This window comes from Spermophilus citellus (genome assembly GCF_964194105.1).
Source record: "Spermophilus citellus genome assembly, chromosome: 10".
Taxonomy (NCBI): Eukaryota; Metazoa; Chordata; class Mammalia; order Rodentia; family Sciuridae; genus Spermophilus; species Spermophilus citellus.
In genome coordinates, this window is record NC_138197.1 from 134,131,176 (window position 1) to 134,154,034 (window position 22,859).

At 59.3% G+C, this 22,859-nt stretch overlaps 1 protein-coding gene across 3 annotated transcripts in view; it reads right to left on the reverse strand.

Annotated features, from left to right (window-relative positions):
• CELSR1 (cadherin EGF LAG seven-pass G-type receptor 1) overlaps positions 1-22,859 on the reverse strand; it is a 116,060-nt gene that overhangs the window by 68,220 nt on the left and 24,981 nt on the right. For all 3 annotated transcript variants that reach the window (XM_081311426.1, XM_081311425.1, XM_081311424.1), the window contains exon 2: positions 3,893-4,531. In XM_081311426.1, coding sequence (XP_081167552.1) covers positions 3,893-4,531 — 639 coding nt within the window. The remainder of the gene's footprint in view (positions 1-3,892; positions 4,532-22,859) is intronic.

Sequence of the window (22,859 nt, forward strand, 5' to 3'; positions counted from 1 at the left end):
TTATGCATGTATAAGGGGACACACTGGGCTGTGAAGATGGACCACCACAGGGGCAGCAGGAGACCAGTCAGGAGGTGACCAGACAAATGTGTGGACAGGAGGGGATGACGACGGGCAGTCACCAGGACCAGGCGGCAGACCGAGTGCAGGGTCAGCACAGGTGAGCCGACCCGGGGGCTGGAGGAGAAGCCTTAGGGTCAGACGGGGCACACACAGACTTGGTGTTGGAGTCACCGCTGGACACCCAGGAGAGGCGGACATAGGAGGTTGGAGCCAGGGGAGGCCAGCCTCGCCTGAGCGGCACATGAAGCTGACCATCAGGTGGAGGGAGGAGAGACCCCAGATCAGACCCAGCACCACAGCCTAACATGGGTAAAACTGGATGACAGTGTCCCCCCAAGGGCTGTCTCAGACACGTGGAATCAACAGAGACCACCTCAGTGACCACCAGAGTCTCCCACCTGAGAGGAAGTGACCATCGTTGTGTGGCTGGGGACAGCATGCCCAGAGCAGAGCCAGATCTCAACCCAAGCCCCAAGGCTGGCCTGGACATGGGTGAGTGCCTGGAGGCAGGAGCCATTTCCTCATGACCCCTGGTTACTCGCTGACCACGGTGCTTCCCCTGTGCGCCCTGGTGCCCAGCACAGAGCAGGCGTCTCCACGGAGTGCTGTTAAACAAGGGAAGCGAGAGAAGGAGCTGATGGGAAGACCCCATCACTCGTCCTCAAGGAGCACACGGGGCCAGCTGTCCTCAATCAGCCACGTGGGCAGTTGGGCGTGGCCCGGCCATGTGGACACTGGGCTGGGTTGTTCTGGGCACTGTGGGGTGCTGAGCAGCAACCCTAACCCTCCCAAGGGCACCAAGCTCTGACCACCCACTGTCTTCATTGTCCATGTTCCCAAGGGGCAAAATCTCCCCAGCCAGGGGCCTCTAGGCAAAATGCATTCATGTTCTGCACCTCAGTCTCTCCATTTCTGAAATGGGCACAGGGCTGCTGTGAGAAAACACCCCAAGAATCGTCTAGAACACTGAGAGCACCACCAAGCACTCGAGAAACACGGCTACAAGTCACACGGTCCCGAGACACTGATCAGCAAATCCCCCAGGAGGCCAGGGGGTGGAGAGACCCTCCAGAACCTTCCAGAGCAGGGACAGCCCCGAGGTGTCACGTGATGGCGAAGGGGAAGGAACACCTCAGACGGACGGAGGGCAGATGGGAAGCCAGGAGATGGGGCAACACGTCCACTTCTGGACCCAGGGGAGCCCAGCGGGAGCCCCAGGCCTGAGGGACCCAGAAACCAAAACTATAGCATTTACGAAACCAGGACTGCGCAGAGGAGGATGGGAACAGCCTGCATTTGCCACCGGGTTGTTGGGGACATCAGCAGACTGAGAAAGTGGGAAAGCGTCCAAACTGTCCACACCTAAGTCTTCCTGTCCTGCTCCTTTCAAAGAGTGGGACCCTTGCTGGCCCTTTCGGCCACCCCAGCGCAGAGCTGAGACCCCGCGAAGCAGCCCGCAGCCCTCTTCCCCGGCGGAGCTCAGGGGATCCAGGTCCCGGGGGGGGGGGTCTGGGGCCAAGATGGAGCAGACACTCAGGAGGGCTGTCAGGATACCTTCTCAGCGTCAAACCCGCGGAGGTTTTCCTGGAATTAATTGATGCCTTCCTTCTGCAGCTCACAGGAAGCCGAGGGCTTCCAGTGCCCCTTGGGCTGATTCCAAAAGGCCGCCCGAGACCCAAGTCGGCTTCCCGGGCTGCGGGTAATGGGAGCCCGCGACGACAGCGCGGCTTTCATCACACACGGAGGAGCGCAATTACCTGGCTCAGAAAACCAGTGCTTCAAAGGGAGAGGGGCGGCGGGAGGAAGAGGACGAGGAAGATAATCAGGCTTCATTAGTCTTATCTGGGGGGGGGGGACACGGAGGGTGCTTTTAGTACCCAATGGGAGTCAGACGAGTCTCCTGCCCATCACTGTGCGTCACGGGTCTTACCAGCGATGACAGCCTTGGCCATTCCCGTCATTATTCTTCCAAAAATGACTCCCTTGATGAAAAGGAAACTCGAGAACGTCTAAGTCAATCGGCTCCACCCAGCGGGTCAACCTGTCTTCAGAGGGACCCAGGGCCCCGATTCCTGGCGGCCTCCACTCGCCCTGCCCCAGCGTGGCCCATGCGTCTCCAGTAGGCCAGCCACGCAGCTGCACAGGGCCAACGCCTGGCCTTAACACAGTGAGCGGCGCCACCCCACAGATGGGGGGCCCTCAGCCAATCCAAGGGCAGAAAGCAGAGATCAACTGGGGTTACCCACTCTGATGGGTGGGGTGAGGTGGGGTGCATACATCAGGCACCCAGTAAGTATTTGCGGCACAAATGAAGACCACATATTGGCTGACCCCACTGGAGGCCCCAGCCCTTTCTCAGGCACAGTGGCCCCAGCTTCTCCATCTGACACAGGAGTCAGTGAAGTGTCCCTCTGGGTCCCAAGGCAGAGGGAAGGGGTGCAGGGACACCAGCCCCCAGGGGCTTCCCAGCAGGAGGAGGCCAGCCACACAAGCTGGCTCGAGTGTCCCATGACCGCTCTGGAAGAGATGGAGTCCACACCATGTGAGTCCACGGGTGGGGGAGGCTGGCAGGACACCCCTCCCCCCGTCCTGAAGGTGGCAGGGCACCTGTCCTGCCTTCCTGCTCCCTGCAAGCTGGGAATCGAGGGTCAGCACTGAGCAGGACAGGCAAGAGACGTGTGGGTCCTGCTGGCAGCCAGCCCGCCAGCCAGGCAGGGGTGGTGCAGAAAACACAGACGGCAAGAAAAAGAAACGCCCGAAAGAAACGCCCTCCCCCTCCCCACGTCGCCAGACCACAACCAACCGGGCCGACGCAGCCAGCGCAGCAGCTGCCCTGCCAGACTCCAGAGCTGGTCTCCCTCCCTTCAGCGCACAGACCTGGCGCCCACACTTCCTCTCCCTTTGTCCTCCCTTGCGCTCTCTTCCTGCTCCCTAAGTACCTGTTGATACCTCCAGCTCCTGTCTAAGCCCATAAACTCCCGCTCTGCCGGAGAAGCCTCCCCCACCAGCAGCAGGTTCCGATTTTCCCCGTGTTTACACCGGGCCGGTTAATCATGGATACGCTCACGGATGGAAGGGGCTCGAAGTTATCTCAGGTGCAGATCAAGTCCTGCCTAATCCCCAGGGGCTTTCCAAAGAGAGACCCTCCAACGTCAGGAACACCACAAACTCTTTTCTCAAAGGGGCCATGATCCTAGAACAGCCGAGGGCCCGGAGCGCACAGGGAGCACGTGTTTCCTGTGCTGTGGGGCGGCCTCTGTTTTCAACAGCCACCGCTGGCTGCCTGTGGAGCGATTCGCCTTTGGCATGAGTCAGGTCACGTTGTGGTGGTGCGCTTCAGGGTGGGGAAGGTGAGCCATTTTCCACAGTGACAATGAGGCATGAAAACTGCAGGCAACATCCTTCAGGACCCACAGGACGGCGGCTCAGGACTCCCACCCAGTTCCACTCTGCACTAACCAACTGCACTGGAAATCTGGAATGACGCATTTGGAACACTCAGAGGCGATGCGTGGCCTCGTGCACCTGGGTACCTCGGGGGAACCTCACACTGCGGCCTGCTCCTGCTGTCCTCCTGAAGGGACGGCCTCAGGTTCCCAGGTGTGAATGAGACCTCAGAGTCAGGGAGGAAGGGCCTCCTCCCACGCAGCCGGCTGAGCCCGGTGCCACTCCAGAGACCCCTCGAGGCACACGGAGCCCGCACCTGGGCCCGGCACCTGTCCTGTGACCACGTCACTGAGAGGGAAGCAGACAGAGGAGCCACAGAACCGGGCACCTGGGTACCAGTGCAGATGAGCCCCAGGGCCACAGCCCAGGCCTGGACACCTACCCGTGAAGTCCTCGAAGCACTCGCAGGTGTAGCCGCCCTCGCGGCTCCGGCAGCGGCCATTGGCCCCGCACGGGCTGGAGTAGCAGAGGTCGATCTCCGTCTCACAGTAGTCCCCGGTGAAGCCGGGCGGGCAGCGGCAGCGCAGGCCGTTGACGGGGTGGATGGGCCGGAAGAGCACTGTGCTGGAGCTGATGAAGGGGGCCGAGCTGTCGAAGCGGAGCACGGACACGCACTTCATGTAGTTCTCGCAGGGCTCCCGCAGACAGATGTTGTCGTCGAAGGGCAGCACGCGCTGGGCCGAGATGGTGGTCAGCAGCGTGCGGTTCAGGTAGATCTGCTCCTGCAGGTCCTCGGACGGGAAGAACCTGCCCCGCACGCCGCCCGGCAGCAGCGCCGAGAAGGTGACGTTGAGGATGTTGGAGCTGACGTCCGTGTCGTTCTGGATGTTGAAGACAAAGACGTCGTCCTTGGTGGTGGACAACACTGTGGCCACCCCTTCCACAAACAGGGACAGCAGCGGGGAGAGGAACTTCTCCTGAGACATGTTCTCCAGGCGGACGGTGATGCTGTTGGTCAGCATGTCGTCCGTGATGATGGTGACACGCAGGGTGCAGAGGGCCGTGACACTGTGGATGCCATCTGTGGGACACAAGGAGAGCGAGTGGGGTCAACGGATGCCTTTGGGGGTCAGGGAACAGCCCAAGACGCACTTGGCAAAGAGGCCCATTCCCCACCTCGACCTCCTGCTTCCCGGCCCCCTCCTCCCTCTGCCACTGACGCCCACCAGCCTCCAGACCACAACCACCATGTCCTTCCCCTGCTCAGAGGCCCTCAGTGGCCCCCAACCATGAAGGGGAGCACCCCAGTGACCACCATGATTCAGGGCTCCCGGGGGTTCAACACTTCACTCCAATCACAGACCCTGGCCACCAGGCCCTCACACCCCACGCCACCTGCCCTCTGCCCACATTCCCACCCTTCGTCCCCAGCCCAGCTCCAGCCCCGGGAGCTCTGCAAGCCTGCACTGGTGCTGCGGGGTCACCCCACCCAGATACACCGTCGTACCCACTTTACAGGCAGGGATGCCAAGGAAGGCACGCGGGGCCGCGCTGCGTCCAGGCCGGCACAGTGGACAAACCAAGAGACAGTACTGGGCACTCAGACCCAAAGGGAGGATGACACTGGTCACAGAGTCACACAACCCAGTTCCAAGCCCAGAACCAGAGGAGACAGATGTGCAGACAGATGTGCCCCAAACAGCAGAGGGAAGAGAGAGCCTCCGCATCCCTGGCCGCTCTCCCTGGGTGCCTGCAGCCCCGGCTGTCTCTGGGCCACAAGGGTCCAAGTCACATGACCTGTCCACACAGTCACGACTGCAGGCAGGAGCCTTGTCACGGGAAACCTGAGGTCCCAGGAGACCCCAACAGGAGCCACCCATGCCCACTGAGCTGGGTGCCGTGGCCACGCCTGCGATCCCAGGGACTCAGGAGCCCGAGGCAGGAGGATAACAAGTTCCAGGCCGGCCTCAGCAGCTCAGCCTCACTGTCCCAAAGCAAACACTAAAGAGGGTAGGGCTGGGGCTCAGCGTTCAGCACCCCGGGCTCAGTCCCTGGCACCAAAGAAACAAAAAGAAAAACAGGTGGGAAACGGAGATGCTGTTGCTGGGGCTGGCTCTGAACTCGCGATCCTCCTGCCTCAGCCTCCCAAGCCGCTGGGATCACAGGCATGCGCCATCGCACCCGACGCTGCCATTCAATTTTCAAAAGAAAAATGAAGCCTGGTTGAACCCTGTGAGCTCGGCTTGGCCTATCAGCCCCGGCTTCCCTCCACCATCAGCCTCATGCTGTGGTCACAGTCCCCAAGGGTGGCGCCATCACCCATTGCCTTGTGGCCCTTGGTGACACCTAGAATAAAACACACAGCCCTTGCCCTGTCTTATGGTCCTTCATGGTATGTCCCCTCACCCTCCCCATCATCACAGTGATGCCGCCCTGCCAACCTATGGTCCTTCTTCCTGCCCCAGGGCCTTTGCCCATCTTGTCTTCCACCTGGAGCAGGGCCAACTGGGTCCCAGCTACCTGCCCCCCATGGGAGCCCTCTTGTAGGGCACCCCCGTTCACCTAGCATCCCCACTTCATTCCTGCACAGGAGCTTCTGCTGCCCGACTCCACCCTTATTTGTTTACACCTGTTTCTCCCCGGGGAGTCTGAGGGCTGAGACCTGCAGGTCTTGCTCCTGCCACATCTAGAACATTCCCATCTGCGAAGCTGCTGGGTGAACACGCGGGGGGGGGGTGGGGGGGGCTCCCACGCAGCTCTTCCACCCTGCACCGCCGCGCAGACCGCACGGGAGGCTCCGTTTGTCCACCCAAGCTGTTTTTACTTGCTGGAAGCTGCCGGGTTTCCTTGGCCAACACCGTGACAACACAGCAGGCAGGACATGGCTGGCCTCCCGGTGACCACTCACCAGACTCCTCTCTCCTGAAGCCACTGTGGGTCTGTTTGCTCTGGCCCTGGCCGCAGAGGCCACAGGGGAAGCACAAAGCCCAGGACTCCTTGGCTGCACTGGGCTCTCCTGTCCAGGGCTGGGGGCTGCAGGACTCGGCCACCCGCCCGTGGGCACCCAGGAGGGCACAGCATAGTGGAAACCTGCAGCAAGGACCCACGTCCAGGGATTCACGCTCGCTGGGCCCCAGGAAATGGCATTAGACATCAGCTCACGTTGCTGAGCTGGGAACGCGACAGGCGTCACCCACCACCCAACGTCAGCGTCACTCACGAGCATGGACACCCAGGTACAGGGACAACGGGCCGGTACTCTGTGGCCTCCGGGGTGGGCTTCTGAGCCACTGCTCTTAACAAGCCTCTGGGACACAAACCAAGTGCCCATCAGCCAGGGGCCACCAAGTGACGTAGCGGCCACCCCTGCGATGGAGCACCAGGCTGAGCCAATGGAGTAGCAGCTGCCAGCACGGACCCTCTCAGCAGCGGCCCGGCTGGGCACAGGTTCTGTTCTGAGTCACCTTCACGTTCCAACAGCTTCACACTCACCCGGGGCCGCGCCCAGGTTCCCTGTCCACACGGCGGCCTCGCCCCGCCTGCCCGTAGCCCGCTGTCTTCAGGTCTCCCAGTCTTTACCTACTGTCCCTCCCGCCCCAGGACCCCACGCGACACTCAGCCACCGCGTCCCCTTGCTCCTCTGGGTCGGACCCGGCAACCCGAGGGGTGCTGCTCACGCTGCGTGGAGAAGGTGGGGCAGAGGCAGAGGTGGCCCGCACTCTGCCCTCGGGAAGTCCCTCTCCCCAGGAGCGTGGACGGCTGATGCAGAGGTCCATGCTGCTAGGACAGCGGGCTCCAGCGCCCAGCCTGCGTCCAGGCGCCTTCTCCACAGCTGGAGGATCAGCGTCCCGCCAGCTCCAACACCCCAAAGGCAGTCCAGTGCACCTTCTGTGCCCACCCTGGGAAGGACGAGTCGCCGCACTGTCCCTGAGAGGGCAGAGGACACGGGCAGATGGCAAGGCCTGAGGCTGCGGGGCCGCCGCGTCACCCAAACAAGGTCGGCAGGGACATTCCAGGGCCTGGGGTGGGGCCCATGTGACCCTCTCATATGGATGTGACAGTGGCTAGAGGAGGGTGGGGATCTAGTTGTAGCCCAAGAGGCGAGCCCACTCCTGGGGACTGAGGAAGGTGTCACAGCACGGCTTCCAAGGAACTGACGGCCCCCAGGGTGGGGGGACAAGGAGCAAACCACAGTCTTGAGGCCAGGTGGCAGGTGACCTCGCTGCAAGTGACAGGCACAGCAGCCAGGGCTGGGTGACCCCAGAAGGTACCGGGAGGTGTGTCCCCCAGGAGGGCCTGCCTCGGAAACAGACAGGAAGGGCCTCTGCACGTCACACGCAGGGACAGCGGCAAGACAGGCAGACGGCAGCCACCTCCTGTGCAGCGTCACGACCCAGGGCCCGACAACAGCAGACGCCTGCCCTCCTGGTCCTGGGGACCACAGCCCACTGTCTAGGTGTCGGGGCTGGTCCCAGAGAGGCCCCACAGCACCAGCTGCTCCAGGACCCCAGCCTCTGGTGTCACCACGACCCTGGAGTCCCTTGGCCCAAGGACACGCCTCTCCCGCCCCCGCCCTGGCCTCCGGAGGCCCCCTTCCCTCTGTGTCTGATTTCTCCTAAAGGACGCTGTCCCTGGACGAGGGCCACATCCAGCATCACCTTGGTGACACCTGCAAGAGCCTTTCTCCAAACCACACCCGTGCTGCAGTTCCAGGTGGACGCGGACTCGGGGACACCATTCAGCCAGGGACAAGTGGGGACGTGGAGAAGGGAGGGACACGGCCACAAGCAGGGTGAGGCCTCCTGACTGCTGCTGGGCCCGTGGGGTAAGGCCCTGGGGGAAGTGGCCACAGGAGAGGGGTCCTCACGGCTGTGGGTGGGACCTGGGCACCACGAGGGTCCGTGCTGGCCCCTCTACAGAAGAGGACACAGGGCAAGATGGGCTCTGTCCAGCGAGGACACTCGGGCTGTGGGCAGCAGGACCCAGACTCCACCTGGCCCTGGGCCCCACCAGAGATGGTCAGGTGGATGGGGCAGTTGGCCTGAGAGGTCCCCGACCTGCTGCTGAGGACAGCCAGAGACACTTGCTCACGGGTCCCTGTGACCCCACCCATGCACCTCGGCCTGGGGTGGCCCCTCTGTGCTGACGGTCTCTGCTGAGGTCCCTGTTCACAGCCCTCCCACAGCCAGAACCCGACCCTCCACCGGGCACTGTGCTCCCATCCCTGGCTCTGTCCCCGCTCTGTCCCCTGCTCCTGTCCCCTCCCAAGCCTTCCCAATGGGCAGGAGGGTCGGAGGTCCCCCTCACAGCAGGTGACTTCAGGTGGCTTCCTGCTTCCCTCCCCACGGCACTCATCTCTGTGAGGCCAGACGGCAGGTGTGACATCGGCTCCTGCTCCCCAGGGCACCTGGTCCCTCCTTTCAGGGCAACAGAGTCCACATCTCCAACCTGCATCTCCTGGACCAGACTCACCTCCCGGGGACAGGCCGGGCGGGCGCTCCTGCGGGTGAAGGCAGCTTCTCCTGCCCCGGCCACAGGCAGGAAGAGCACCCCACGGACCCCGGGAGGAGCGTGGGCCAGCTCGGGGGTGACCAGCACAGTGGGCTCCGTGTGGTCCCAGGGCAGCCCACCCGCTGACCCCGGCAGCCCACACCACTCTCTCATTTGGAACCCAGGTCCTCACCTTGTAACTGCCCCCGCTGCGGCCCCTCAGACTGCTAGAGGGGGGTCTCCATGGCCCTCTCCTGCTGATCCCATTGGATCTTGGGGCGCCCAAGCACCAGAGCCCAGGCAGCCGGCATGAACCCCCAGCCCTGGCCGGCACCGGGTCCGGGCGGCAGACCCCAATGCCCCTCGGCATCCTCTGCCCCCAAGACACTCACCTCCGAGCCCCTCCTCCCCTCTGAACCGTGAAGTCCTGGAGGTGCAAGGAATTGCTCTCTCACAAGACCTGGGGCAGACGCTGTCCCCAGACGGCCAGCACAGGAGGAGACGGGGGACACCGCGTGTTCTAGAGACAAGAAACAGGAACACACAGGAGGGAAGGGACCAGAGGACCCCGCGCTCGGTGACATGAGCCCAACAAAGAAGGCAGATCCCAGGTGAGGCCTGTCATGCGAGGCACCCACGGAGTCAGGTTCAGAGGAGGAGGAGGACGCACCCCGGGCAGGGCAGGGGCCACAGGGCAGTCCCCGTCTTAGGAGGTGACAGTGAACGTTCTGAAGGTGGCTGGTATGACGGTGGCATGGCAATGTGAATGATTAATGCCACTGTCTGTCCCTGTTGAAGTGGCACGTTCCATGTCACATAAAGCCTGCCACCAGTAGAAGTAAATAAATGTAGGGAAAAGTTGACGATGAAGATCCCTAAGGCCTAGTTCTCGATGTCACTCTTACAGTTTGATCTGGAATGTCCCTGAAAGCTCATGTTAAAAGCCTGGCACCCAATGCGGCACGGCCCAGAGGTGGCCTCAGAAGTGACTGGACCAAGGCTCTGACCTCATCAGGGATGAACCCCTGGTGGCTGCAGGGACTCCTGGGAGGAGGGTCCTAGCTGGAGGGAGCAGGTCGCTGGGGCCTGTCCCCAGCCTCTTCCTGGCTCCTCTGCTTCCCCCCACTGCACCCTCCGCCCTGACGCGCTCTGCCCTGCAGCCAGCCTCGGACTGGAGCTCCAAACCACAGGCCAAAAGAGATCCTTCCCGCTTCAGCGGTTCTTCTCAGTGTTTTGGTGACAGTCGGGGAAAGCTGACTGACACACACTGCCACATCACTTCAATAAAATCACACCGTCACTGATGACGTCAACTCAGAAAGGGTCTCTCCTGGTTTGTGTGTGAGTAAAGCTGGTCTCACGTGGAGTCAACACCGAGTTTGGAATTGACCCCATTAGTTATTCCATAAAAAACACAGCTGGTCTTGCCTGTACTTGACGGAACCCTCTAGAAGCCTGAGATCATAACAGGCCCCCTACCCCACCGTGGCCAGTACCACCCCAGCTACAGGAGCTACATTCCAGAATGACTTCCGGAAAGTCTGGCTGGCCGAGACTCGTCTGTTGCCAAGAGACAGAACTTCCAGCTAAGAGTCAGGGTGGTTCTTCAAAAATCTCCACGTAGAGCTGACGTATGGCCCAGAATTCCATCCCTACGTGCAACTTAAAAGAATAAAGACACGTGGACACAGAAACCCCTCAGGAATGCTGAGAGCAGCACCTTCAGATGGCCAGGAAGTCGAGAGGGAAATGTCCATCGGCAGACGCAGGGCTGGCCATCTGGTCCCCACGGGGCGGGGGGTGGGATGCCTATGGAAGTGCTCACACATCCTCTAGACACGGGCACTCTGAATGGAAGGGCCACGTCCACAGGATGGCCAGAAGAGGGGACTCCACTGAGGCGGGAAGCAAAGAGAAGAAGGGCGGAGGGCGTGCAGCCTGCGGTGGCTGCGTGACACTGGGGATGTCCCAAGTGCTGCTGAGTGTTCCCCTTGATGGCTAGTTCATCTTAAGTGAATCTCCTCTCCTTTTAAAAAAGGGGCACTGCTGCTCTTAGTAAGAATGCCTTGGTTTTGCATGAGATCACTCAAAAGGCAAGAGCCATGTTGAAAGGCATTTCAGAATGACTTCCTCAGAGTCTGGCTGGCCGAGCAAGTCAGAGGAGGTCAGAGGTTGGGGCAGGAGGCAAAGCCGCCACCGAACCTGGGTGGTACCCCTCGCTGGCTGTGAAGACCTGGTTCCTGCTCAAGTTTGGACGCCAAAGCCCCCACGGTGTGTTCATGCTGTGAACCAGACTCTGGGGGAGAAACCGGCAGGATCCCGTGCCCGCCGGGAACAGGCTGGGGTCACACAAAGCCCCCAGGAAGCTTTGGCCATCAGTAGACATTCACCGCGGGGCAGGAATCTGGAGGTCTGACTGTGCCACGCTCTGCTCGGACGCCAGGCCATCAGCAGGCCGCCTCACGAGCCCTGGGGTGGCAGCTGCTGACAGAGCCCTGGCTTCTAGGGCAGTAGGCTGGGGCGGGCAGCCCTGCAGAGGCTGCCCCCCTGGTGACACCCGGCAGCCTCTCTGGCCTCTACCTAGGAGACGAGAGCAGCACATTCTGTCCCTCTCCCAACGCTGTCCCATGGCAGCTGGGTCAGAACTGCGCCCAGCCCCCAACCTGCCCTCGGGAAAACACAGACTCAGGCTCTCCTAGCTTGAGACGCCTGGGGCCCCTAGTTTAGCACCCCAGCTGCTCCAGGCCACCCAGGGCCTCCACACCTTCCGGCAGTACTGTCTGGGGCTTCCCTTTGTGACGCTGGCTGGGCCAGCAGGGCGCCCATCCAGCCCCCTCTTCCTGCCAGAGCCAGAGCCCACCTTTCTGCCCCCTCCCAGGAGGGCGGGCCAAGTCCCCCCCCCCCCCCCCCCCCCGGCGGAGATGAAGCAACAATGTGGGCTTCAGAGAACAGTGAGCGCCTGGTTCTGAGCCCAGTGACGCCATCCAGCAGGACAATGTGGCCCTGAGCACCTGCCAAGGGACAGCCCATATGCTCTCCACCCAGACAAGTCGCAGAGCTGCTGTCAGCCCAACCAGGGGTTGAAGGAAAAGACCTAACAAGCCGCCGACCAGCCCCCACCCAGCCGCCGCGCTCCGGGCCCTGGGGGTCTCCATTCACTGCAGCCCAGAGCCCAGCTGGAAAGGGCTGTGTCTCTGATCCAGCCCCAGACAGGTGCAGAATCCTCCACCCAAAACTCTGTGAGCAGGAGGCCTGGAACTGAGAGTTCTCAAAGCCGGGACAGGACAGGCCGACCCCCGACATGGCACAGGACCCAGGCACTGAAATGCTGACCTGCCTGCAGCAGATGGTGCACTGCCTGCAAAGGATGGGGACACGGCCACCAGGCCACCTGGTGTAGGCGGGTCACCTTTTGGTACCAGGGATTAAGCCCAGGGGCACTTGACCACTGAGCCACATCTCCAGCCCCCCCCCACTTTTTTTAATTGTTTAATTCAGAGACAGGGTCCACTAGGTAGCTTACAGCCTCGCTGAGTTGTTGGCTTTGAACGTGCCATCCTCCTGCCTCAGTCTCCCGAGCCACTGTGGCTGGCCGATGTGGGTCATGTTTTGCTGTAAAATGGATCTTTTCGAAACCCCCTTTGGTTTTCAGGGCATTTGGATTCGGAGTGGCAGATGAGGGCTGCAGACCAGCATCTCTTCGGAACAATCCAGGCAGCCAAGACGAAAAGCAAAGGAAAATAAAGGGAATTCCCTGGGTGGCAGGAGAGGTGGCCCGGGAGGCACAGGGCGCCTGCTGGTGCGCACGTCTCCGCTGTGCTCTGCGCCCCACGTCGGGCTCAGGAGCTCACGTGTTTGAATTATTCAAAACAACAATAAAAATTCCTTAGGTGAAATGGGCGGTGGACCAGAGGGTGACGAGGAGCGGGAAGAGGAGGGGTGGGCTCTGGCCTGAACAGGGACACTGTTCCAGGGGGCGGCCACTCATCTGGGGTGGGCATGAGTAGTCTAAAGGACACGGTGGCTTTAAAAAACAACCACAGGTGCTACGACATCCTCCCACCTGCAGGTGAGAACTGTGTCCCCTTCCCCTGCATCTGGGTGGGCTTGGGGAGGCCACCAACCGAGGAAGGCCAGGTGTGACCCCAAAGCTGGGAAAGAGAAGGCTGGTTGGTTCCCCCGGGCTCCCAGACACTGGCTCCTGATGCTCCCTCTCAGGAACCAGCGGTCACGCTGCGAAAAGCCCAGGTTCCCAGGAACTGCTGGCCAGCAGGCTCACGTCCCCACCAAGCTCCAGGCCTGCTCCAGGGAGACTCTAGACAGGGGTTGGGGGAGGGGGGCACGTTTCTATAAAGGACCAAGCAGAAAAGTGTGTGGCCATGCAAACGGCCGTTCCGGACAAGCCCCTGGACAGGTGTAGCTGGGTGATGATAAAACATATGTAGGGAACAGGCCAGCGTCCAACCCCGTCCAGACCACTCCGCCCTGGCCATTCCGGCCTGGCTGCCATTCACTTCATCCCTAGAGAAGTCCCCAAATGCCGGGCAACAGAAGCAAGGTGTCCCTGCTGTCCCTGACAGCAAAATCCAGGCAGAACGGACGCAGGTGCTTCAGGCCAGGTGACGGACAGCTGTGGCACAGGGAGACTCACATGCAGGAGGTGACCAGCCAGGGCGCTCTCCGGGGTCCTGGTGGAGATGGCTCTGGGGCGTCAGGCCGGTGCCCAGAGCCTGACCAGGCAGAGCAGTCCAGTCAGGTACCCAGGGCTGAGGCAGTGGGCGAGGCACCAGGAAGAGGGAGACAGCGGGAGGGGCTGCGAGGTCTGAACCCAGGAGCCTGGGCATGGAGGGCAGGGAGGCTGCAGCCTCGTGGGGCCATGAGGAGCTGTCCAGATCAAGCATGGCCCATCCTCCGCGACCTGGGCCTCTGCTCCCACCCCTGGGCCCAGAAACGCGGGGGTTGCTCTTTAGTTAAATATTTGCTAAGAAAATTCCAGCCCTAAATTTCAAGAAACCGACTTAGCATGACATTCGAGGAGTTTGGATTATTAACCAGGGACACTTGTGGAGGAAATGAGAGAAAACGAGACCCCACCCCACCCCCACCTCTCCATGGACTGGGGTGGCCCTGAGCTGGGCATCCCTGCTGGTCCTCAGAGGGCGGCCAGGGCTTTGTGTGGCCCCCACTCACTTCTCCCAGGCCACCCTCTCTCCACTCCAGATGGCGGGACAGGTCCCAGAACTCAAGGCTCGGGAACAAAACCCTGTCCCACCTCGCGGTCTGGGCCCCAGATGCCCACTGCGCTCTGTGGTTCCTGGGCTCCTGGCCCGGGCCTTTGTCCACCCGCTCCTTCCCCTGAAACTGACAGCCAGCAGACTGGCCCGCTGCGCACAGGGAGGGGCCACCAGACCGGGGGGCAGCTGGAAGGGGGATCCAGGAGAACACGGGAGCTGGGGCTGACTGTCCCCGCCAGCTCCCTGCCCAGGAGTGCTGGGTCTCGAAGGCCTGCCTGAGCCTTCCCGTGTCCTGCCCTGCCACTGTCCAGCTGCAGGCCTCTCCTGCACACCTGAGCACCTGTGTTTACTGACACCGAGTGTGCACTGTGCACTGAGGGCGGCCTGGCCACCCTGCCCCTCCTCCACGCACACCCCCCACCCTGCACTCCCAAGGTCCCAAGGAGAGACCAGCTCCAGAGCCCCCCGGGCTGGAGCCGGGGTCTGAACAGACTGAGGAGGTCACCTGACCCTGAGCAGAGGTGCTGGGGACGACCTCACAGGAGCAAACAGCCCCTCCGAGCTCCCCAGGGTCTGAGAAGGACACACAGCTCTCTCCCCAACACCGCGCTCCCTGCACCCTCAAGTCACTCATGATTTAAAACTATTTGGTGCAAAGTCCTTTTTTTAAAGCTTTGTTTTATTTATTTACTTGTTTTTGTGAGGTGCTGAGAATAGCACCCAGTGCCTCCACAGGCCAGGCAAGCGCTCTCCACTGAGCACAACCCAGCCCAGAAAGTTCTTCTGAAGATCCTAATCTGCAACCTAAACTCAAAGGAACGCTAATTGAAAGTGTCGTCACTCATTAATTCAACAAATATGTGCACCCTGTGTGTGCCAGGCGGAGCACCCAGGATACCCCGGGGAAAACCAGTCTTGCCCTATAGGTGTCCTTCCTGGTGGGCCGGCACTGTGAGGTCAGTGTGGGGGGGTGCCGTGGGGGAGGGGCGTCCCGGGTGGGGGAGGGGCACCAGGGTGGGACCGCCACCAGGTGAAGATGGGACCTACTGTGGCCTGCACCTGCTGGGACTGGAAATCTGCTCCTCCCTTGGAACTGCGTGACGCTGGGAACTATGGGGGTCCCCCAGATGGCACCCAGAGCCAGTGCTCCGTGGGAAGCCCGCGGACATGGGAGAGGTGTAGGGTGAGAGGCAGCCAAGGCCTCCCTGCCCCAGGGCCCCAGTCTCAGGCCGGGGAGGTACCACCCACGAAGCCTGTGTGGACACGGGCAGGCACGCGTGTGAGCACCGGCAGGCCCTCAGGCAAGCGCGTGTGACAGAGAGTGAGCTGGGGCCCGTGGCTCGTATCACTGCACCGGGGTCAGGACTCAGCGTAGGCTGGGAGAAGGCGGCCGGGCAGCCCCACCTGAGCAGCCCCACCTGGGCCTGGATGAGAGACCGGGGAGTGCTCCCTGCTGCAGGTGGACACTTCCCAGAACCGACTCTTCCTGCAGGACGGCAGTGCCGTGCTCCTGTGTGGCCACTGGGTAGGTCTCAGGTCCCGGAGCACCCACTCGCCTTGACCAGGCTGGGCCCTCCCTGCTGGGTACACAGTGACCTCATGAGTAACTGCCAGTAACATCCAAAGTGCTCAGTCTGTGACCAGTCTTGGGGACACTTGGGATCTTAAACCAACAAATAGTTGATGTCCCCAATTCACAGCCAAAAATGCTGATGGGTACTTACCTTGGAGCCACTCTTCCTGGCCCATGGCCCGGGCACCCTGCTTTCTGAGCAGGTTGCTTGTACCTGTCACCTCAACCTGCCCACTGACCCTCTGCTCCAGGGCACAGCACTGTCACTTGTCAGCACCACGCACACTTGCTAGAGCCCGGGAGGAGGCCTGGAGGCCTGGGCCTCTGCCAGGTGCCCCTCCCCCCTGCAGGGTGGGCACTGCTGGTGGGGCCACAGAGTGACCTGAGATGGGGTGGGGCTATCCCAGCCTCTGTGGGAAAGTCCTCTCTTCTCTGGGGGCTCCAGGTTCCTAGAGCAGGGAGCCCCGGGCTGAGGCTCTCCAGCCTGCTCCCACCCTGCCGCACGAGCCTCAGCCCCAGTGAGAGCTTTCAAGTGCCAAGGCTTCGGGAGCCACGGCACATCCACCCGCTGTGCTCCCGGGGCCTGGCCTCCTGCAGCCAGAGGACACCCTCGGACTCACAGGTCCTGCACCCTACTTTACACCTGAAGCAACAGAGCAGAGAAAGGGGTTCTCCAGGTCACCTGGAGAGGTGTCAGCAGGGCTCGGGAGAAACCGGGGCTCCTGGAAGCCCCCCCGCCGCCTCCTGTTCTCAGTGTCGATGGGAACAGAAACACACCAGTGTGTTCTGGGGCTGCAGTTACTGTTCTCCAAGAAGCACTTTCAAACACGAGCTGGGAGACACACTGATCCACGCCACCCTCGCGGGGCCTCCTCTCCTCTGCACCGCGAGCCACAGCCTGCAGACACAGGGAGCTGGTGGGCCCTAAGGACGGACCCGCAGACCCGCCTCCTGCGCCTGCGTCGGCCCACCCTTGAGCACACGGTGGGTTTCCGGTGCCGTCACGGCTCTGGAGCAGCCCAGACCTGCTCCAGGTGTTGCACGCTGGTCCTCCACAAGGTCCGGCTGCAGGTTTCACTCTGCTGGCTTCTGGCTTCACAGACCCGGTTTGGAGGGTCAGGTGACGTGTCGTGCCCACGGCCACCTGGCTGCAAACCCACGTCCACCCAGGAGCTCTGGGCCCTTGCACTGCCCCCAGCCCCTCTGCCTCTGGTGCACAAGGGCATTTTGTGTTGGACCACACTTGCAGGGCAGAGCCTGGGTGTGGTAGGACCCTGAGCAGCATCCCCGGCCTCTGCCCACCAGGGTCCAGCAGCACCCCTTCCTCATGATGTGATGAGCTCAATGTCTCCAGGTGCTGCCAATGTCTCCAGGGGCAACGTGACCCCAGTTTGAGAACCACTATGCTAAAGAAATCCTGCCAGAAAGTAATTTTTTAAGTTTTTCTTATAAACCAGCGAAAAGGAAAAGGACTGAAAATCACTCTGTCCCTTCAGTATTTGCAGACAAGCAAATAAAAGATGTGCTGCACCTGGCCGGCGCCCTGCAAGGGGCAGGGGAAGCCCAGGTTGAAACGCTCCCAGGGACCGCTATCCTGGCAGTGGCTGGGCATGTGGGGAGTGGAGGGGAAGAGAAGGCACTCAGCATGCTGCGTGCGACCCGCCATGGCCAAGCTGGCCCTCAGGGGCTCCCCAAGGTGCAAGTGGCCCGGGGCTCTGCACCTGCCCAGGAATAAGGCCGATTTCCCCCTCACCCTCCACCCAGCCTCCAAACAGACGCTCGGCTCCTCACTAGGAAATCCTTCATGGAGTCAGCCGAGAGTGGCCCCAGCCTTGGGTACACTTTGCGTCTTATTTCCATGAACTGCACGGGGAGCTCTGCAAGCCCCACAGCAAGTCCCCTTCCCTCCAGCACCAGCCCTCCTGGCCCCGCTCCAGCCAGGCCCCAGATTAACTCTTTATTTCTCTTTTCCATAAGAACCACCCACTTGTTTTAAGGGCCCGTAGCTTGAGTTGTCTGACCTGGACGTATTTTCTTTGAGGTTAGAAACAGGCGTTTGCTAAGAGGACAAAGGATTAAAAAGCAGCTGAAAAGACATGGAAACATTTAAAATTTCTCTGGGAGAAGGAAAGCCGGCAGGAGGAGACGCTGAAGCGGCCCTGTTTTGTGCAGCAGCAGGTGCCCCGCGCCCCTCGGCCCTCTGTGTGTCCTTGCTCACTGCAGGAAGCGGAGGCACTGGTGGCTTCTCGGGCCTGCTGAGTTCCAGAGTGACAATCTGGGTGGGGGCTTTGGGTCCATCTCCTGACATCTGGCTACCCAGGTGCCTACAAAAACCAATAGTGACCACCACTGGAGACCTGGCCACGGGCCAAGGCCAGGTCAGGTGGGGGCCAGAGCTCTGCTGCTCCGGGAGGTTGCACTCTCCCACCATAGGGAGCCAAGGCCGTGTGGACCACAGGCCCACCAAGGCCTCATGCTCTTCTTCTGAGCTAAGCTCGGGGGTGACTCTTACATCTTCAAGCGTGTGGGGGACATGAGGTCGGAGAGGCAGTCATGGGGAGCAGCTGCCATCTCTAGTTCACAGCTGCCTCTTCCGGGAGACCACAGCTCGGGCCGTGAGTGAGGAGGTCTGAGTGGAGACCTCAGGGTTCTCAGGGATAATCGTGACCCGTCTGATCCATTCACCGAGATGGTGCCTAGGAAAGACGAGCTCCACCCCGTGGAGTGTGCATCGAGCGGCCACCGCGGGGGTTACGAGGCGTGGTGCAGGAGCTCCTCAGCCCAGCAGCCAGGCCCTGATGGGCATGCTGGGCAGACGGTATGCCAGGCGCAGAGGAAGAGCAGCCGCAGCCTCGTGTGGTATGCTGTGCCCACAGCCAGTGCCCAGGGAGAGAAGCGGGCACCTGCTGGCCTCAGCACGGCTCCAAGACCATAGACGACTGCTCGGGCACTGGTCCTTTAGATCCTAACGTCCTAAATTCTTAGCTGTTAAAACAGCTTGCACAGTGACAGGGCTCTGCCACTCGAGCAGATCCCTCCTGTGTTAGGGCTGGAAAAAGCCTTAGGCCATGCTCTCTGACCAGCTCACAGGGGTCAGTGTGAGCAGCTTCCAAATACACTGCATTTGCCTCCCCTGAACATGCTCGCAGGAAGCCCCCTCCAAACAGGTTGTAAAATTCTGTAGCTCAGACCACGGTTCCCATGGAAACCGCATGGTCAACGATGTTACATGCACCGCTAAGCTGCAGCAAGTTTTCTTGTGAGCAGTCTGTGGAGAACTTACGGGACCCTGATCACCCCAGAAAGGATGCACACCAAGGGCCAGCACTGAAAAGCCATGCTTGAGCTGACAGCTGTTAGCCAGTACTGAAACAGTGGTCAGTCCCCAGAGAGAATGGTGACCCCGAATGGCTAGCACCTCTGCACCTGCCAGAAGCCAACACGGACCTCCCTGGACGAAGCCACACGGCATCCTAGGCCTCATGCTAGTCGTAAAATTATGAAAATGCAACGTCTGGCACATGAAAACCACCAGGCACACAAGGAGACAAGACCTGAGCCCAGTCGACACACACAGAGACGGCCAGAAGCAGACCACGGGAGCTAGAAGACACAGACATGGGCACCGTTGGCCCCACAGTGTTCCAAGAGCTGAGAGGACTGACGAGTTCATAAGACCAGGGACCACAGAAAAGAACATGGCAGATCCGAAAAGGAACCAAAGGAAATTCTAGAACTGAAAACACAATTAAAAACTCGACAGATGAGCTGAAGAATAGAGTTGACTCAGCTGCTAAGAAAATAAACCGGAAAAAAAGTCAAAAGAGAAGCTTCAGACCAAGCAAAAAAAGAAAAGGGGTACACACAGCATGGCCCCTCACTGCATTCACCTCACTCACAGCCTGTGAGTCCCTCAGTTGCATTACCACTCGACTGGCTGTATTTCCAGACACGCCGAGCCCGTCCTTGGGGCTCCCTGTTCTGTCCACCTGCCTAGCCGTCCATAGCTATTCTCTTCATCACACAGCCCCATGGTAAGCCTGGGCACCCAGCCAACCAGCTTCTCCCGTCACTCTTCAAGGCTGCCTTCGCTGGTCTTAGCTGATTTTAGTTACATATAAATGTTAAAGTCAGCTTATTAATTTTTTCAACTTTCCCTAAAAATCCCTTAGGTTTTGATTAATAATGCACTGAACATATACACCAATCTGGGGAGAAATGACATCTTTACATGACTGAGTCTCTAATCCATGAATATGGCTAAGTCCTCCATCATTTATTTAGGTCTTCTTGAATTTCTCTGTTATGTTTTATAGCTTTTTTTTTTTTTTTGCAAACCTTTTACTGGCTTTGCTCCTTAATTCCCATTATTTGATATGTTTGTAACTATTACAAATAAAATATTTCATTTCATTTTCCATTTACTGTTCCAGTAAAACAATTTTGCCTTGGGTTTTATGGAGTAGGTATCCAGCAATCTTGCTGAGCACCCTTACCATCTGCATCACTCATTTACTTATTCCTTTGGATTTCCATTGTATGTAACCATATCATCTGTGAATAGTAGCAGTGTTTCAATGTTTATAACTTTTTTTCTTGTCTTACCTCATTGGCTAAGATTTCAAAACAATGTTACATACCTGGGATTTAATACAAAGTCTGGCAAGTACAAGACACTAAAGGAGTACTGCAAATGAATGACTTAAATGCTCACACTGATGTGCCAGAAATGAGCTAACTCATCACCCACAGCAAGTTGGTCACCACAAGTCTCTGGGCAAGACTTAGTTCTTGGATTTCACGGAAGAAGATCCTAATCCTGCTTGTAAGCAAATGAAGCAGGGACTACCCAAGACCTGAGAGCTGGGGGAGAAATCACGTGGCTACAAACAGGAGAAGAAAACAGGGGAAAGATAAAATAATTGAAAGGAAGCAATCAAACCTACATTATTTGGAATCAGTATGGCAGCTCTCCTGGAGAATGAACTGGGAAATTAACTTCCAGGTTCTGATAGGGTGGTCAGGTGCAAGATCATCAGATAAAACATCCAATACTTTTCAACACTCAGCAAGAGTCAGGTGGAAAATGTGACGAGGAGAAACCTTTTATGACAGCAGTGAAACCCATAAAATTCCTAGAAATGAGCCTAAAGTGCGATCTGAATGTGAGGAACGTGCTTTAGTGATATTGGCAGAACTGAATCTTTCCAGAGCTGCTGAGGGAGAACCTGCCCCAAGCCCCCCTCCCAGACTCTGGTGGTTAGCAACCCTTGGTGCTCCTTGGCTTGGGGTGCCCCACCCATCCCCATCTCACCCCCATCTTCACACCTCCTCCTCCTCTCTCCATGTTTCTCGGACTTCTGTCCCTTAAAAGGACTTGCAATTGGATTTTCGGCCCACCTCAGTCCAGGATGCTCTCATCTCCAGGCCCTCAGCTTACATAAATCTGCAAAGATCCTTTTTCCAATTGAGGTCGGATTTACAGGTTCTGGGTGGACATACCTTGGAGGGCCACTATTCAACCCACTACCCATAGGAATTCGTAAGCCCAATGTCATTCTCACCAAAACTCCTCCAGGATTTTCTTTTTGCACTAAATAGACGTTTATAATGTACTCATTAAACTCACACCGAAAAGAGTAGCCATAAGAGTAACGCAAGAAAACTGAAAAGAACATCCAGAGGAATCGAACACCATCAGCTTTTGGAATATGCTAGAAAACAACGGTAAAGTAGGTAGAGCAGTGTGTGCGGTAGGACACTGCAACCTGGCAAGAGGCACTGCCCTGCTGGGGCTTGTGATGATGGTGGCATGGGGTGGGGGGAGTGCTCTTCCAATAAAAGATACTGAAACAAGCCGGGAAACTAAACCCCCACCCATGCCCCCACCCCAAATTAACTCACAACACATTAAAGTAAGACAGGAAAGAGTCTGACCCTCTGGGGTTTGGAAATGCTAATCCCCATACCTGAAACCAGGAAGGAAGATTCGGACGGGGGGAGCTGTCAGGCCCCAGAGGAAACAGAACAGCCAATAAAAGAAGCCCACCCAAAAGAACCAGAGACGGGTGGAAAACCAAGACCTGGCCTGCTCCGCCCATCAGATGGGCAAAGCTCAGACAAAGATAACATCAAAGTTGGGGAAAAAGCAGATTAACAGCTCATGTCCCAGGGGCAAGATGTCCACTAGGAAAACAGTCTCCGAAGGCAGTTTGGTGATTCGACCCACAGTTCAACATGACGTACCATCGAGGCAGCAAGCCCACCTCTACAAACCTGCTTTCAAGACTCCTCAGCGTGCATACACCAAGTCATCTGTCCCACTGATAGCCACCACTTCTTATGACAGAAAGAAACAGGGCAGAGCCTCCTCCCTCCCACGTCCACGGGAGCTGGCAGGGGCCGTGACCGGGTACCCAGGCAGCCAGGCTGCGCTCCTGGCCATTCCCAGCATCTCTCCGTCCACATCTGAGACTCCCAGGGCCAGGTGCCATGACCCTGCCAGGTGCTGGTGCAGCCTCCTCCTGGACACATGGGACTTGACGTCCCTCCACTGCCTGCAAACCCCCTCCCCAAACCCAAAGCCCTGCCTCCTCATTCCCCCAAACGCACCAGGTCCCCAGGGTGACCATGGACACCTCAGCTGCCCGTCCACCACCCTGGACATCCACCTCTGCCCTCTCCTGGCTCTGCAGTGGCCTTTCCCACCAGCCCAGGCACAGAGGCCCCTGTCTTCCTGGCCAGCTCAGCAGGATGGCCGGGCTCACTGCGAGGAACCTGGTGCTCCGGCTTCAACTGCCTGCTGCAAATGACCTTTTCTGTGTAGCCGCTCACAGTCCCCTTCCCCCAAGGCCCGAGATTACATTTACAGAGGTGGCAGTAACCATGGAGACTGGCAGCCCAACACGGGCTGCGGAGGGTTGATGGGTAACCAGGGGGACAATGACAGCCCCTCGGTGCTTATTCAGATGAGAGGGGCGGGCTGAATGGGAGCCCAGCACAAAGGCCACTGGCAAAATGAGGCAGGCTCCAGAAGCTTCCAAAGGAGTGTAAATGACACCCATAACTCTCACAAAAGAACGGAGCTGCACCGAGCTGCACCGGCCCACACG